Source organism: Athene cunicularia, assembly GCF_003259725.1.
Source record: "Athene cunicularia isolate RWA chromosome 6 unlocalized genomic scaffold, athCun1 chr6_part1, whole genome shotgun sequence".
NCBI lineage: Eukaryota > Metazoa > Chordata > Aves > Strigiformes > Strigidae > Athene > Athene cunicularia.
The window spans coordinates 9,018,487-9,036,812 of NW_020799105.1; the positions used below are offsets into that span (position 1 = coordinate 9,018,487).

The window sequence follows — 18,326 nt, forward strand, 5'->3', positions numbered from 1 at the left end:
AGGACTGCAGTGTGCTGCCTGAATAGTGCCTGAAGTAGATTCAGTTGGCATACTTGCTCAGACAAATAGACATATGGACTACTCATTTGAAGAAGGATCAACTTAAGCCTGCTAGTTATATATAGAAAAATGAACAATCTTTTAAATCATATTTTGCCAATTAGCCAAGACTAGTGTGTCAGTGTAAATTCAGGCTGCATTCCAGTGTCGCTCTCCAGTCCCATCATAATCCTATTAATCTACTTTAATACATCATAGTTTGAAAGTTTACTTCAAATGCTCAGGTGAGCAGCATGAAGAGAGAAGCAGGTCAAATGCTACCAATCAATTACTGAAAATTCCCCATTACTATGCAACATAGGACCTGTATTTGCAACCAAGTTTGCATGTTTTAATGTTAAGCATCTACATCTTAGAAGAAATGCTGCCAGTTTACAATACATAAGCTAGTGCTGACAACATCATATCCAAGCCAACACAGCACAGCTGCAGGTTAAGAGGAAGATAAGAACAGTAGGATTCAAAACAAATGAAAACAAAAAAACCCAAAACCCAGCAGTGAGACTAGCTTTCCTATATTGAAGAGGCTCTGAAAAAAAGCTGTTGTCATCATGAAATAAGGGAGGGAACCATCCTTTTCCAACAGCAAAAGACTTACGACATAGCTGCTAATGTTTTAGCTATATTAAACTTGCCAATAAGAAAGTCATGTAAGTGTGTTTTACTATGAAGGAAAGTACTTATACATTTGTTTTCCACGAATCAATCATTTATTTGAAATGTTCCCAGTTAAAAGAGATATCTACTTCATAGAAACACGAATCAGACTAAAAAGCCAGTACAAAACCAGAACACTTATTTACAGATAATTAAAAAAAAAAAAAAGTAGCTGGTAATGCTGACAAAGCATTTTTCCACATCCCCTTCTGCTCTAAGTCTACTGAGAAACAGAAGAGGATCTGTCCTTAACATACAGCACCATAATATGCATGTTTTGTTTTTTTGTTTGTTTTTTACATAAAATTTGTTAATAGTTTGCAAGCTACAGCATATAAAAATGGGACTAAAGGCAGGACATGTGATAGGCCAGTCTTTTGATCCAATTTTGCATCAATATATCACTATATACAGAGGCCTAGAATAACTGAAGTTATGGCTCAGTAGACAATTAGACATAAGTATTTCAAAACAGGGATCTGCAGGAGAAATATCTTAGTTCAGTGATCTTAAAGGAAGCTTAGATTTGGGAAGAAACTGTTCTGTCATATCCTCTATCTTGTTCTTCTCCACTGTAGCTGCAGATTTGTTCTCTTTATCCTTTTTGTGATTCCTTTTGTGCTAGGATTTAAAGAAAATGCCCAATGTTAAGAGAATACAAAGAAATTAAAAGACTACTTGCTCATGTACAATGCAGTATATAGTGTTCTGAGAAGAAAAAAAAAAGTTGGTAGTACTATTGCATTTACTGAAGATATTTATTGTAGAAACTTGGAAGATTAGCAGCTACTTTTAAGGGATCCATGACAAGTAAGTACACACCAACCCACCCAAGCCTAATATACCAGGGGTTATTGGTAGAACAAGTGGGTCAAAAGGAAGAAAGTAAAAAAATCAGTGAAGAATAAAGACGACTAATATTTCTGTTCGGCCTATAAGAAAATACTTCACATCTAATTTCAACTTTTCCATTAAATCACGTGTTTATGTCTAGTAAAACTATGGCTTTTTTTCATGCAGGTTTATTTGCTAAGGAGTTTTCTACTGTCTGTCCAGCTTGTCAAAAATTTGCATTATTTTATCTGCTGTTAGCTGTTATCAGGATGTGCTTTTATTTTAGCTCAAGTTTCACAAAGCATATTCTACAGGATTTTAAAAAGTTGTGAGACTATACTAAATGATAGTGACTTCAGACTACAGAACTACTATGGAATGATAATCTTCCTTCACTCTTAAATACACAGCTGTTAGGAATATCTGTGGAATTTACCTGAAAAAAGGGAACACCACCATTTGCATGACAGCATATGTCCGTATCCACTAAGGATTTATCACTAGCAAGGCTTTCAGTGGATTTGTGTAACTCTTCCTCTTCCAACAGATCCTAAAACAGAGGTTTTCAGAAAAATGTATTTAATGTCTGAATTTCCTGGGTGAATGTACTAAACATGATCAGATCTGTAAAAGCCATGGCATAACCACTTTCGAAAAACAGACATGAAAGCCTCTAAATTATAAATGTCGTCTTCTTCAAGGTACTGTTTTTGTCAAAAGCTCAGCACATGTGACTCCAAGTACCCTGTAAAACAAAGGTTGCAACAGCTCTGGGGTTCTAGTCCACTCTCCACAATGGCAGGAAAAAAACTCCTAAAGATGTGAAATATTAATTGAAGTGCCTCATTTGCCATTCATACACATACCTGATCTGCATTGTCCTCCACTTCCTTTATCACACTGCTTAGCATAGCATCAAGCTTTGGTTGCTTTTGCCTTAATTGCTCCAGCAGAAGTTCCCGGGGTTCTGTTCTCACAAGTGTGACTGGATAGAAGTAGTCTCTCCTCTGAGGAGTTGTCCCTTTAATGAAGATTGTACACTAATGAAAGGCACTATTAAACACTTTCAGTATTTGCTTTCTTACAGATCCTCAATTTTATGTTAACTCAGTACAGAAATCATGCTTTGATTCAGTCATCATTCTTTGCACGCACCTTAAAAAAGGTGTAAGGCTGCTAGTTATATTATGTCCCCATCAACCTTCACTTAGGAATTCTGCAACTCAAACTTCTTTCTGTAAGACCGTTCTGTTCCCAACCTGCTTTAAATACCTGTTGGAATATCCACTTTAAGATCCTCTTGCAGGAAACCATTAACTTGAGTCAGTCCATGCTGTGCTTCCTCATTAAGTGCCAGCTTCTGCTCCAGAAGTCTCTCCTGATCAACCTTTATCTGATCAAGAAGGCTATTTAGTACCTTCTCCTCAGCAGCCTTTTGTCTACAAATATGGTCAGCAATTTCAGCTATTGCTTTATCACAGTTTTCTTCACTTTTCTGAAAACAAAACAAAACAAAACCCCCCAACAAGTTAACAGGAAAGGTAAGGTTATGGCCTCTTCTCTAAGCTGTGGTGCATGATTGTGACATGACCTGAAACGAAACAACTGAGAGACCTCAAACTGAGAAGTTTCAGTGCCAGTTTTACACTCTCATTTTGAGAACTATCTTCATATGAGAGTCAGTTTCTTAGAAAGTATGATCATTTTAGAAAGCTACTCAAAGATGATGCCATCTGGTTCAGATCCAACTCCTCATGCTTTTATGTTCAACCCTGCACAGAATTAGGATATTCAAGTGAAAGTGAAAATCCTACAAGCACTAGAAGCTTTATCAATTTGTAGGGGGAAAAAGGAAAACATTAATTTTTAGCCATTCCCATTGGAATGAAGTGTTCAGTAGGTATGACAGATACAGGGGTGTCTTGAGACTGCAAATGCTTCTTTAAGTTTTTCTTTCTGAAAGTTAGAAAAACGTTGGATTTGCCTATTTCATTACCTATGAGAATAAGACAAGTAGGGTGAAAAATGAAGTTTGTAATGGAAGTTAAAGAATTAGAGAAAGAAGTTCTCAGGTAAGATGCCAGAACTACTAGATACCTAAAAAGAATGCTTTCTCCCATGTTAATCCACCTGACCAATAAAGTTATTTGCATCCTCCAGAATACAGTCTGTATTTGATCATTGTGCAGACATCCCAAGGAACATTAGTGGTACATAAAGCTTTAGAATTAAGAGATATATACTACTTAAAAGATGTAAAAAGCTCAAATTACAAATAGAAGTTAGCTGTATAGAATTAATCAAGACACCATTTTTCTGAGGTTATTTGCACTTCAGGTTCAAATACTTCCTCTAAAATTAAACTTCTGATTTCCTCTAATTGCATCTATTTAAGTTGAGTAACAGAAGTCTGCTATGACTGAAAACCCACAATTTTGTTCTGACTATAAATGAGAATTTATTTCCCCCACAAATTCTACTGTAGAAGTTTGTCTCAAAACGTTGTATTAGATTACAAATGACTATAGGTACCTTTTGTAAATACTGAAGTTGCTGTTTCTCATCACTGAGAGACAATAGCTGCTGATTGGTGAAGTTGATTATCTGAGCAGTTGTAAATTCACCCCATTTATCAGTATCCTGAGACACATTTTTGAGATTGCTGCGAAGTTGTTGACAGTGATCAGTGGATTCTTCCAGCATCATCTTGTTTTCAGCATTTATGATACTGAGCTCTTGAGAGAAATTATCCAGAGATGCAATAAATTTGCTGTGATTGGAAATTGTACTGCTGACTATGTCTGTAGTTTTCCTGCAACAACATATTTGTAACAGATCAGAGATTTTGAAACACTCTACATTTAGAAATATTTGAGACTAGAACTAGTGAAGTAAGGCAGTTCTATCAAAGCAGTTCACTATAATGTTGTTGCTCTATTTATTAAATTTACAAATTGCAGCAATTAGAACAGTAGGTTTGTTAAATCCCCTGAAAAAAACCCAAAACACACATCACAAAAAAAACCCCCCAAACACGAACTGAAAACTAACAACTTTGGCGAGACCTTAGCTACTCAGTCTGCAATTAAATAAAGCATGCTGCAACAGATACAGTATTACACTTCAAGCTAAGACTTTATGGTATGAAGTTCTGAAATCCAGTCATACTGAAGGCCATACATCAGCATACTGCTCCCAAGACCATGGTCTCTTACCTTCCGTATGTTCAAGAGACAAGTTTGGGGATAAGCCTTGTAGAGCTACCTTTTACTCTGAGAAAAGGTGAACTATGATCTACATTCTGTGGCAGAACTCAGCTCTAACATACAGGTCTTGCCCAGAAGACTTTATAAGCATGAATAGCATCTAATTTTACAATCCTCTTCATGCATAGTTTTATCTTGCATCAGTATACACCAAAAGTAATCTGCTCCTTACAGGTGAACATTTTCTTGCACAGCAGTGATGGCAGACGTCAAGATTCCGTTTTTTGCGAGTACATTAGTTAAGTTCTTCTGAGTCTCCTGAGCAAACATGTCAAGCTGGCTTTGCAGTGACGAAATTAATTCAGTTGCGCTCTATTAAAAACAGTCATACATTTCACTGTTATTCCACACTTTTTAACATTCTTAAAGGGTACTTGAAAGACCTTATTATCAACATAGCAAACAAAAGAGTTTTGTCATTCTGAAGCTGAAGGTATAGTTTTTCTGTAGAGGAGATAGACACATTTTGCTTTTGGAGATATACGTAAAGGCATATATACTGGACATGCTCAGAGCAAGGGTAAATGTTTTTGCTACCTTCCTACATAACCTTCTTAAAGCAACCCAACGAAGGCTGAAAATAATTATGATCATCAAGTTACTATCCTAATATTTCTTCTGAAGCAAGTACAACAGTTTACTACTACAAAGAGTTTAAATCAAAGGAAGCAATCACACTTGGTGTTAGGATGACTTCTTACTCTGAGGATACCTTTGTATGTGCCAATCTTGTCATTTCCACTTGTTCTTTTAAATTCTCACAATCATTCTGAAGCTGAGCAAAACCACTGGCTGTTTCTTCCCGTAATTTTTTCAGAGTGAGAGAAAGATCTCTGAAGAAAGTATCCACTTCCTTCTTATGATCCTCCATCTTTGGAAAAAAGTTTTATCTAAAGTTAGATATTTGGCTTTAGGTAAGTAATGGATACTTTAACATAATTTATATAAAAATAAAGTCTACCCCAAGGAAATTGTCAAAGGCCCCAATAAAGTATTGTGCATAAAAGGTAAAAAATAACAGAGCAATCTGAAGTTACACACTAGAACATGGTATGGCTTTTCCAAACACAAAACCTGCATGTTAGATAGGCTAAATAGGAAGACACAGACAAGGTACTTTAAGACAAAAGCAAGCAGCAGGAGATGGTAAGCCATGGACTATTTGCTGTCTAAGTCTGAAAACCAATAAAAAGTCTCTAGAGAAGGGGAGTTGATTTCATGAATTGTAATTGACAGAAGGGGGAATTTTTTTCAGTCAGAGCAACAGGTCACCAGGAACAAAGATTTGTTTTTGACAAAATGGAAAAAACAGGAAAGAGTGAGGCAGCAGTTCTACATAAACATCATGAGATAGACTAGAACTAAAAATTGAAGCAAAGGACTACTTTATTAGTACAGTGTTGCCTGCACTTACAGTTACTGTTAACCAGATAAAATACCACATTCCCCAGGAATCAAAGTGATTATAAAATTTTGGTATGACAGCAGGAGAAATGAGGAGTGATAAGACTTGTCTAAGTTAGCTATTTTAGATTTTTAAAATACATAAGAGACTATATGAAGGATATTATCAAATATTTGTTAAATATAGCTTTAAGAATCCACATTTTACCATTCTCCTGTGGCATTTAGATGAGCAGTTGTGCCAATACAGGTAATAAGCAAATACACCACATAGAAATGGAAAAGTCTGAAATAAAGAGCTAAAAGATAGAACTCATGTGACAGAATAAAGGAGAAGAGGCCAGACCAGAAGTGGAAACACTGACACACTGCAGAAAAAAAGTTATCTGTAAATTAAACAAAACAGAAGAGCACAAGGTAAGAGACAAGTTATGTGCAGTACCTTGTCAGCTACAGCAGAGTATTTCTTCATGTTACTCTGAAACTGACAGTTTAGCCCCAAAACAAATTCCACCATTGGTGTCAAGCTATTTAATGCTTTTCCTAATCCAGATGTATGTTCCTCCTAGGAACAGGAGTAAAAAAAAGAAAAAGCAAAAGTAAAACAGGATATGACTGTTCTTTCATCTACATTTGTAAGAAGCTATCTATATCCATGTACTCTGCTATTAGAGTTTTTGATATACAGTACATTGCAGCTTGTGGTGGTGACATGGGAGAGGAAGCAGGGAGGACCAGTAGAGAGCATCAGAAAAAAATATACAATATTTACAGAACCCCTTTTGATTGAGAACAGTTTCATATATTTAAGTAACATAAGAGTATGTAAATTTACTAACAATTAATCTCAGCAGCTCAGCTTTACAGTCAAGTGACAGATTCTCATGTTGTGTTATTTTTTCAGACACGTGAGAAACTTCAGTAGACACCAATTCTTTGACAGAGGCAAAAGATGCTGATACAACTGATGCAAGAATATTTGCTGCTGAAGAACTGGTAGACAGGAGGTCACCTACAAAAGAAATCAAACATTACAAAGGTTTTTTTTAAAGCTCCATTGTATTATAAGATAGGAACTCTTTTTTATTGCTCATCACCTTACTGCCTCCTACAGCACAGGAAAGTTGTTGATCATCCCAGATACATTGTTACTGGTGCAACTATAATCATTACATTATTTAAAATAAAGCCTCTTCCACTTACAAAACCAGACCTGTTTTAGGAGATGGTCTTTGGTACTACTCTTGCAAAAATTCAGGATGACATACTGATACAGGTATTACACTTACCAATAAAATTTGTGTAAGATGCCAACATCTGCTGCTGTTTCAAACTGTTTTCACTAACCGAATCTTGTATTTTATTGAACAAAGCATTCATTTGTCCTGAAAATGTATTTTGGATGATAGCATTGTGTTGATCTACAGCCTTCTTACGGTCCAGTTTTGCATGGAGACCAGATACATCTTTTGTAGTTTCTTCAACTGTACTAAGTAACTAGAATTTTTAAAAGTTATTTTAGTCAGCCTTTAAACAAGTCAAGCACATGTTATATAACAAAAAGCAACTGAATTAAAAGAAGTTATCTCCCTTGAAAGACGGGTATTTCCCTTTACATTGTCAAATTACAATTGTTAATCCTGGTGTTATGTCATTTATAGTCTTAGAACACAGGAAAAAGCTACCTACTAGAGACCATTTGTTCTGAGGCATTAATATAGGACATCCTCAGTATTTAAGGAATTAAGATATAATTTATCACAAAATAGTAACTGAAAAAAATTTCTGACCGCTTCAGCTTTTTCTGAAAGATTTGACAGTAAATACTTTAATAGTACTCAGGCAATAGGTTTCTAGTACTAGTTTTGTGATAAATGATTTAGAATTTGAGTGTACAGTGGATTCTTTGTTTTGTAGTCAGCACAAATAATTTCTGTACCCATTTTTCTTGCACAAACACTCCACAACCCACATGCAAAAAACTAGGCATCCCCTCCCAACCTTACAGGAATCTGAACAGAAAGAAATTTTCACGTTGACTAAAGATACAAGTTTCATCACTTTGCAGTTTAAATAACTGGACACTCTCTCCCCACATCAAGTCTGTTTTGATAATTATGACCAATCTACAACCACATTAAAACCATACCCTAAAATATAGAGGTGACAGGGCAAGAGTTTCCATTTTTTCACTCAGTGAGTGTAAATCACTGCACACATCTCTGCAAAGCTATTTTTCTACCCCAGTTATATATAACTTACTACTTTGTAAGGCCATCCATAAGGTTCTAGTAAAGAAAACTACTTATTCTTGCAGAACAACTCATGACAATAGATACTCCAAAGCACTGGAACTTTCATGACAAAGTGGCCTGAAGTAAAGGTAGCTCCAGACCAACCTGCATCATTAGCAGTCAGCTGTCAATATTATCCCAGAGAAAAGTCCTGCAATCTTAAGTAGTTTCTCATCATAATATATTTTATAAGAGTGCTAATCCTAGTTTGCCATTTTAAATTCAGGTTTTGTAACACTCGCATCATCCTTGAACAGCCCACAAAACTCCTAAACATGGGAAGCTACTGTTACAGTTAGGTGCAAGAACTGTGACAACCTTGCTAGCTGTGCCATGAAGTTTTTGTTCAGTGTTTTCCAAAACTGAAACCACATATTCTTCTTCAGCCAGATGCACCTTGGTTTCTTGCAGATCTTTCTGTGTTTCTTCCAGTTCTTTCTCCTTGATTTGCAGATCTATTTTATACTGTTCAAGTTCATTTTTATTAACTGTGAATAGTTCAGTGATCTAAAGTGGAAGACAAACATCAATAGGGCAACACTGCTTTTTAAAAATTTAACAGTCCTGTTTCACATCTCTCAAATTATGCCACAATACCAGAAGGCAAGTTGTCATCTACCAATGTAGTTTTACCTATAAGGCTCAGAGGTGTTAAACCTAGACTGTAGATTTGTATAGGCTCTGTATTCACTGAAAATATCACAAGCCAACACCATTTTCACTGTAATAAATCCTTGTTTCCCCACTCAAACCACAAGACCAAACAATTGTTGGAGCACAAGAAAAAAAAAATCCCACTAAACAAACTTAAGTGGGTAGAATGAAGAAGAGAGTCAGTAAAGCTGATTACACAGAGTAGTTACCTATTCCAGCAAATTAATATCTGCATTTCTTTTAAAGAGAAAGCTCCCATTTTCTGTGTAATTTGGTAAAAGGAGCTCATCACCTTCTCCCCTCTCCCTTCATTCTTTGCTCCTAAGCAGATATCTGTCACCTGAGATGATACCATTTTACAAGAGGGTTTTTGCAGAAAACCCAGCAAAGCAAATTAAAGGTTAAGTGGTAGAGATTAAAACAGCTTTAAAAAATAAATATTGCATCCTGCAGTTTCATATATGATATTTCAAATTTCTAAATTCAAGGACTAGGAAGCTTCCTCTCTCAACTAATTAGGGAACTTTAAGGACAAAAACTCTTCAGACTTCTTTTCTCAAATGTCTTTCCTTCTTCTCCAAAGATTTAATTTTTTTGCAGATTTAAGACAGAGTTGAGAAATGCCACTTACTCTTTTCATTTCTTCCTCCATGACGCCAATTTTATCAATATACTCTGCGATTTGTTCTTCCTGAACTGTCAGCTTTCCATTGAGGGCCCTCAAGCAAGGATTAAAACAAACAAATCAAGAGCTGATTTCAAGATTATCTACTGGTTTTTATACTACATATCTAGTAATTTTGATAAATATTGTTAACTTCTGTGAGAAAAGCGGGTAATTTTCACTTAACGCAGAAAAGATTTATGACGATTTTCCATTGTAAACTTTCTGCATAAACTAGTCCTCTTACAAAGTGAACTAAACTATATCGTTTGCTCTCTTATATGAACTTCCTCAAAGAAACGCTGCATGGTATAAATCTGCATCCCCGCTATACTTGTGGTAAGTTCCACATATAAATAAATTCCTCAGTGCAAATCTACTCTTTAGGCTTCTGTGTAATAATTAATTACTAAAGAACAAGTTGACAAGTCAGTTAAATTCTCCTGGCTATCTTCAATTTTCTGGTGTGAAAATAGTTCTGAAAGCATTTCTGTATAAGGATAGGTATGGCTATTTGAGATTTGTCGTTAGTCATTTTGCAGAAATTTTGAAGACATACTCATAATTTTCAAGGGAAATATAGACTCCATTTTTTTCCCGTGCAGCAGCAAGGTCTCTCTTCAGACGCTCAATCTCTTCCGTATATTCCTGCATAAAGAAACAATCACATGTAAACATGAACATTTCTACTTTGCTTTCAAGATTTAGCTTAACAGATACTTCACAAAGATAGTGGAAGTTTTGCATAAGCACAGGAGCAAAGAACTTAATTTCAAGTAAGTTCAGTATAGCACCATTTAAATTCATACTGTTAGATATACATAGAACACTGAAACCTCCCATTTGAATTGTATTTGGATGCATATAACAGCTTATGATGGAAATCGCAGCTTTAGCAGCTGTCAGCTGCCTTACATTGGCTTTTCATTCATACTTACTGACAAGGTCACTTTAATTCAGGCACTTTCTAGGAAATGAAACTGCTAATACAGCAAGTCCAGAAATAATATCCAGTGTTGTTTAGTGCTTCTCCACTAACTTGTAAACAGGAAATCCATACACAGTTATAGCTAGTTGCAATAGCCTTCTCTATCCAACTTTAGTCTTGGCAAGTTTCAGTATCTGCTAAGTGACTAATGCTGTTCCAGTAGAGCAGCTTAATTTGAAAGCATCAGTTCAGCAATTAAAATCACCTCAGAAAAGCATTGCTACTAGTTATAATCTTCTCCACAACTCAGTAATTCCTGCATAGAAAAAACTATGTTAACAGATTCAAACCTAACCTGTAACTTAATTTGTTAAGGTATATGTCAAGCTTACCTTTATAAGAGCTTTTTTTGTTAGCTTCTGATTAATTTCAGGCTTGTTCATTATGTTCTTTGCTCTGTGAGCATATTCCAGTGTACTCAATGTTTCCTGTGAGAAACAGATGTAACACTAGGTCAAGCTGAGGAGTTAACTCTTTTGTATCATTGACAAAATAGAAATAATATATCTATTTTAGGAATAGATTTTCAGACTTAAATTTACCTCAAGATTTATAGATGCAGGAGAAACGGTGGCAATTATTGATGTTTTTGTTCGTCCTCCAAGAGAGTCTTGAAGGATTCTTGTGAGTTTAGATTCCCTGTATGGAATATGTGGTGCTCTTTCTACTAGAGCAGTAATAACTCTTCCTAGTGTCAGGAGAGACTGGTTGATATTTCCAGCTTCACGAGCTCTTTTGTCAACTGCCCCAGATCGACCAATGTTTTCACTTCCTGCAAGATCAACCTGAAAGACAAAAGGAAAGACAAGCTTCTGTTTTAAATTGCCCTGAATAACCCTTGTTCCATAGTGTTGCAGAACACAACACACAACTAGCTTATGAATTGTTCAGGAGTCATTGGGGTGACAAACAGGACAGACGTTTCTCAGAGTGACAAATATAGTTCGTATCACTTTACAAAAAGCAGTAATTTTTTCCCTCAGAAAAAAACTCCATCTTAGATTCTCAAGAGAATGAGGTCAGATTATTCTAGTTCATTACTTTAAGGATGTCATCAGTGAAATTTAGTTTGAATACTTACCAAGTTTAGCTTCCCAATTTTGACAAGTTCTTCTCCATCTACTGTTGTTTCTTTCATATGGATGGTAATTGAAAACACAGAGTGGGAACGGCTATAAAAGAATTCAGTTTCAGACAGATATCCCATTAAAGCCAAATAATCTGCTTGCTATGTGACACTGCTGCAAGTATCCATGCTCTTTTTAGGGGATACATTTGACCCATTCATTGGGACTTGCATATTTTCAATATACAAAGTTATTCTACCAAGTATGTTTTTGTAGGTATTCATATGCATGTGGTACTTAAAACCAGTGATGAAGGAACTAGATGACATTTGCCTCATTCAATCCTGATAAATTTCATCTTATTTCAAGCAAAACCAAGAGAGACACTCTGGGTTTTTTTTTACATTTGTGTGTTCTGAACTCACAAACATGTCAAGGAAACTGCCTTGTAGATTTTTTTAATCTGTACACTAGAAACAGTTTTACAGAAAGTGAGATTAAGAGATTTAGTTTTCTTTATTTGGGCTAAGAAAATCAGCAAGTAGCTGAATCCAATATTAAAAATTTATAAGTTTAATTCAGTTTTCATTCAAACAGCAGTACAGTTTAAGATTATTTTAGTTTTCTTTATTCCTTTAATAAGTTTTTACAATAGGAAGCTGAAATATATAGAAAACCAAAGATATCAAATTAGCCCAGTCTGACCATGCATAAAACAACAGCTCAGAATGAATTCTCTAAATTCCCTGTAATTTCATGTGAAATTAGTTTTGTGTTCTAATCTGTAGTAGCCAAATACCTATTTCCTTACACCAGTAGACAGATGTGCTCAGTATAACACTGGACCACTACTTGTTCAGTGACACAGATATCACATCTGCAGTTCAAGAATGAGAAATCTACAACAAATTACTAGATTCTGACTACAAGCTGTAGTCATATGAAGTAGCCTGAATTGCCATACAAAACACCCCTTCAACTTTATCAAAAATTTCCACAACCCCGTTTGCAAGTTTTCAGAAGTTGGGATTTGAAAAGAAAGTTTTGTGTTGACCTGTAAAAAAAAAATAGATCTTAAAAGTACTTTGAAATTCCAGCTTCAGTAACAAGTCCTAATATACCGTTTTCTACTACTGGCAAGGAGAGGAAAGGATACTTGAGACTCTCACACCAAGTTTTTATTTAATAAACAGGATTGGCAAAAAAACCCAACCATCCATAACAACTAGAACAAAGACAACCCAGCTCTCTAATACAGGTATATAAGATTCCAAATATGAAGGACTACAGATCTCTTTTTGAAGATGTACAATATCTACTGCAGGGAATATTTATCTAATGCTAGTACATACAACATATTTCAGTTATGTACCTGTCAAGACTTCTAGATTTTGCTTCCATAGGCATTGAAAGCTTTGAGAAAGTCAACATCCTCACTTTAAAGTTATAATTAAATTTCAATATTCTAGATGTCATATTAAGAACATCCTGCTACTTCTATCTCAGCCAGAGTTAGTTAGGTGGCATTCCACAGCTACTGTGGGATTAACAGGGGATATATTCATAACAATGCATGCAAACTCTATACAAGCGGGGGAAGCTTACGTAAAAAAAAATAAATAAATATCAAGTAGAGAGAAAAAGCTTGCCCATGTTTAAGATGAAAAGTGTTCAGATTTTATGACCCTTCATACAACCTACTAGAATATATCACCCCACAGGATGTGATAAGGAAGAAGTTCTAACTATGGCTTTCTAACCCACATTTGCAATCCTGATAGTGATACACAATCTCAAGATCATACCAGGTTTGCTCTAGCTTCAACATCTTTTACTTCTTTGGTAAGATAATAAAACAGGAACAAAGCAAAGTTTCTGAAACAGGGAAGATCTGTACCTGGAATATGCATTCATGTAAGTAGCTGCAGTTGTTCTTTTGGCAGCACCCCTTTCCAGGATTTGGTAGACTTCATTTTTGTTGTGTACAGTTATTTCTTCCAAGCCTTTAATAATTACACCCCTCTGTCAGAAAATAACGTATGCTTATTATACATTTCTCAATCCTGAAAGCCTTATGATAACAAATTTTGGAAGACACCACTAACCTTGTTTCGAGGGTCATCAAACATCTGCAATCTTTCACCAACATCAGGAGTAGGATTCAGAAGATCAAAAAGCTCCTCATTATAGATTTCCAAAAGAGACACCTTCACTGAAAATTCAGTACCATTCTCTGTGAGTTTTTCAAATATCTGATGCAACGTACGGGGTATGATACCTGCTAGTGGATCCTATAAAGTGAAGCATTTAATATATAAATACAGTGAAAGAGATTTGGAGGTGGGGGGTGGAATTTCAGCTAAATAGTCTGATTTGATCTAAGCAAGAATACCTTGGACAAAGATCATCTCCCATATAAAGATCACCAAGGTTTGTATGCATGCATTAAAGATGTAAAGTTTTGATTTACATATAAATGAATGAGACCATTTGTTAATTTATAAACATTTAAAGAAAGGCAGCTTTAGAATCTGAAAGGCATCAACTTTAGATTTTCTTTAGCTTTCTGCAATTTCTAACTTTGGCCTATAGTACAGACAAGAAATCTCAAGAGTGAAAATATACCTCTTCCCAAGTATATTCCTCATTTGGTGACCGCTCCCCTTCCATTGTGAAGGTCTTACCAGTACCAGTTTGGCCATAACTGTGAGAATGAAAAATTAACATGTAACAAACTAATATTCAAATAAAATTTCCTAATAATAATTATTGGCTGGCTTACGCAAACACTGTACAGTTGTAGCCCATAATGACTTCATCCAAAATGGGACACACAACACTCCGGTATACATCAATCTGCTTTGCTTGAGCTCCAAAAACCTGTTGAGGCAAAGACAACACATCCCATTTATAAATAACATATAGCCTTACACAGTAATAAGACCATGTTAGAGAAATGGACCAGCTTGTTTCTAGAAGCCCCCAACTTGACAAGCAGTTACCATATCAAACGTGTAAGTCTTTCTTGACGTCTTATCTGTCACTCCTCCAGTGCGGACACTAACTTCCTTTCTTGCTTGATCACAGTCTACAACAGCATAGGAGTTTCCTTTACGTTCTGAGGCATTAAAAGGCCTAAAAAGACAGGAGTTAAAAATACTGGATTGATATCATTGCTAATAAACATAAACTGACAAAGCAGACATATATCTCAGTTAAAGGATCCAGAATAGTATAGTTGGTAAAAGGAACAAAGCTTTTAACTTGTTTAATAATTGCTTAAACTGCCACAGTTTGGCAGTTACCAGATCTTGTTTCTCCTTCCACCCACTGTGGAACAACTCAAGTATTCACAGCTTTTAGTTTGCTTACATATATATTTTTTAACAAATCCATAAACACCTTTAAGATCATTTAGACACACACAGAGCTAAACTGCATTAGAAAATGTTGTTCAGTTGCAGTGGGGTTAGAGATTAAACATACCAAACAGTTGCATAAGAGCCTTCAAGAAAAGAAAAACTTATACATGAAAGTTAAGGTGATAGTTAATCAAACAAATTTCCTAATCAAAAAAATTTCCTTTTTTATTTTTCATTTACATAAGCAATGAAGTCTATATCTTCCACTGATGAACAATGCCCTAAAACACCAGAAATACTAATAGACCCTACTAATAGAACAGTAGACAGGCATACCAGAGCCTTTATAATGTTGATGCATTTGAATCAAATGTGCGAATTGTGAATAGAATTTCATAAAACATCAGATTTTGGTGGAAAAAAGTCCAAATACCTTTTTACTCTGAGTTTTAAGTAAAGTTTAATACAGGTGTAATAAAAGTTTAGAAACTTGATGGCAAGCATTTTGTTTCACCACTATGTTAAAGCTGGTGCACTCAATTTTCCTTGAAGGGGAGCTTGCAACAACTTATCCCAAAAAGCATGGAAATGACCATGTGCTGTAAACTAAAATGATGAACTCCTATTTTATTACTAATTTAGTAGTGGTATTGCACTGAATATCTATGCTATCTGAACAGTCAACACGAAAATAGAACTTCTACAATCTTAGCCATCTTTAAAATATTTTGATAAGAGGCACTTCAGATGCTCTATCTTTAAATTACAATTAAAAAAAAAAACAAAACAACCAAAAAACTCAAACACACAGCATCTCTAGTTTCCTGACGTGGCTAACATTTCTTCCTCCACACAGCACTGAGGCTGAAGTGTTAGATTCTAAACAGACCACTAGGCACTCTGGTGCAAGGCTGACTGGTGACAACAGATGATCACCAAAATCTTGTTCACAGGAACAAATTACAGCTTTGGTTTTGTGACTTTAAAATAGCAGGAGGCTGAACAAGGAATATATCCTGGTCTATAATGATATAACAGTGAACCAGACAAATGCAGGAGCCTTATGGTATGATAGCCCACAGCTGTGAGATCAGAGGAACAATTCAGCTAGGTTGGGGCATACATGCAGATCATCACCATGTGCCACTAGACAAGCAGCAACCTAGTATGCCATGGTGACTTTTGATCACAGGTTTATCCCCTTAGGTATGAAGGTTATTAACAATGCTAATGCATGCATTTTGAGTGTCCAAATTCATGTTTTACCAATGCATAGTGAATATATTGCTTGAAAAAGTTTCTAAAAACCTCAGACACACCAGGTTTCAGAAGCAAATTAAGACCACTGCATGTATCTCCCCATCTGTAAGACAAGTAGAACTGGACTGATGCAGAAGAAAAAGGGAAGGTGAAAGGAATATTTACTAGCTCAAAAACTATTAAGTTCTATTTAAAAAGCTGTACAAGGGGCAAGAGCAAGGGTGAGCTAGAATGTTTTTAGGGTTTAGAACTTGGTCTTATGAGTTGCAAAAAAGCAAAACACTACACCATGGTTAACCATGATGCTACTGTCATATTGAGCATTTTATTTAATTAAAATATACACTGATACTTAGTGAGGCTATTCCAGAACAATTGGAACTAAGTAGATGAAAAAGACTGACGGTGTTTCAAACTCAGTTGTTTCAATAAAGTCATTCTTCTTTTGTAATAGCCTTGATTTACATCAACACCTTCACCAATCTTGTTTGTTTCAGCATCTTTTTAGTTGTGTTGCAAAAAATAAGATAATTACTTTTAATTTATATCTTCATTGTGCACCTGTAAAAGTAAAACTTCCAAGTGTGAGGTATAATGAATGCAAAAGGCTTCATATTTATATCTGAAGGCACTAATAATAATATGTAAGCTAACATTTCAGTTCTGGCTCAAAAAACACCTTCCAGAGGTATTTTGGACACTATTCTTAACCCATTAGCCGTATTACAGTTTTAACAACCAACACTTAAAGAACATTTAACATCTGGTATCAAGGAGCAAGTCTTTAAAGTCACCTCAAAATTATAAAGACTAATTTTATGGTACATGATGTTTGTCAAATTATACCAAAAAAAATTTATCAACCAAGGTAGTTGGTCATTATTACTTAAGAAGTTGACCCCCATAGCTTTTCGTCTGAATTCTGAGAGACTGCATCGCTGAATTTATATGAAAAACATACAAAACTAGGTGTAGCAAAAATTTCATTAGCTGTCAAATCGTAGTGGCTTCCCACAGAAGCTCATAAAAGATAAAAATGCAGTTTGTTTTTTTGTGTCTTGAATATCAGCCATACTCTCATTTAGCTCTTAACTTTCCTACATAGCTTTATACTGGGTGCGCACTCAAGTCTGGAAATTGCGACTCTTTACCTTTTTAAACTGAAAAAGATTATTCACAGCGGCGCTATTTTGCGGAAGCGCCGATTATCTCTGCTGGCTACAGGAATCCGCCGCACAGCGCGTACGAATACATCGGAGAGGCATTTTAAAGAGCAGTAACGACCGCCGTCGGCGGGTAACGCCGGGCTCTTTAACAGCACTATACTGGGGAAGGCATCACGCAGCTCCCTTTCGCCGAGGCCGCTCTGCAGAGCCGCGGGCTGCACGGCGCCCCGCCAGCCCCCCGTCGCATGACAGCGGCCTCGGCCCGCCGGCGACAGCAGGCGCCCCCACAGACACCGTAGCGAACACTTCAGACCGAAGTCCCTGGGGGACCTACGAGGAGGGGCCCCACCGGCCCTGCCGGGGCCCTGCCGCAGGCCGATCTCCAACGCTCGCCCAGGGCGGGGCGGGGGAACCACCGCACCTACCTGCACCGTACCTGTCTCTTATACACATAGATGTGTATAAGAGACCAGCTATATACTAGCGATTCAAATAAAACTAGACCAATGAATGTACCCTCTGGAAGAATATGTGAGCTAATCATACCTAATACTCATCTACTTAACACTTTCAGCAGAACAGACACGAAGGAGAAAAGACACAATGAAAAAAAAAAATAATCAGTAAATATCACTAATTTGAATTCAGTT

General features: G+C 36.1%; 1 protein-coding gene across 3 annotated transcripts in view; it reads right to left on the bottom strand.

Moving 5' to 3' along the window:
- Nucleotides 1-990: 990 nt before the first annotated feature.
- KIF11 (kinesin family member 11) overlaps nt 991-18,326 on the bottom strand; it is a 20,979-nt gene continuing 3,643 nt past the window's right edge. For all 3 annotated transcript variants that reach the window (XM_026851700.1, XM_026851701.1, XM_026851703.1), the window contains 21 exons: nt 14,891-15,023; nt 14,671-14,768; nt 14,514-14,592; nt 13,994-14,179; nt 13,786-13,910; nt 11,903-11,993; nt 11,364-11,606; nt 11,154-11,249; nt 10,393-10,481; nt 9,801-9,888; nt 8,834-9,022; nt 7,511-7,718; nt 7,061-7,233; nt 6,664-6,786; nt 5,530-5,688; nt 4,990-5,129; nt 4,084-4,363; nt 2,824-3,046; nt 2,418-2,572; nt 1,988-2,101; nt 991-1,338 (listed from right to left, as the gene is read on the bottom strand). In XM_026851700.1, the coding sequence (XP_026707501.1) occupies nt 1,213-1,338; nt 1,988-2,101; nt 2,418-2,572; nt 2,824-3,046; nt 4,084-4,363; nt 4,990-5,129; nt 5,530-5,688; nt 6,664-6,786; nt 7,061-7,233; nt 7,511-7,718; nt 8,834-9,022; nt 9,801-9,888; nt 10,393-10,481; nt 11,154-11,249; nt 11,364-11,606; nt 11,903-11,993; nt 13,786-13,910; nt 13,994-14,179; nt 14,514-14,592; nt 14,671-14,768; nt 14,891-15,023 (3,118 nt within the window). In that variant the 3' untranslated portion in view covers nt 991-1,212. The remainder of the gene's footprint in view (nt 1,339-1,987; nt 2,102-2,417; nt 2,573-2,823; nt 3,047-4,083; nt 4,364-4,989; nt 5,130-5,529; nt 5,689-6,663; nt 6,787-7,060; nt 7,234-7,510; nt 7,719-8,833; nt 9,023-9,800; nt 9,889-10,392; nt 10,482-11,153; nt 11,250-11,363; nt 11,607-11,902; nt 11,994-13,785; nt 13,911-13,993; nt 14,180-14,513; nt 14,593-14,670; nt 14,769-14,890; nt 15,024-18,326) is intronic.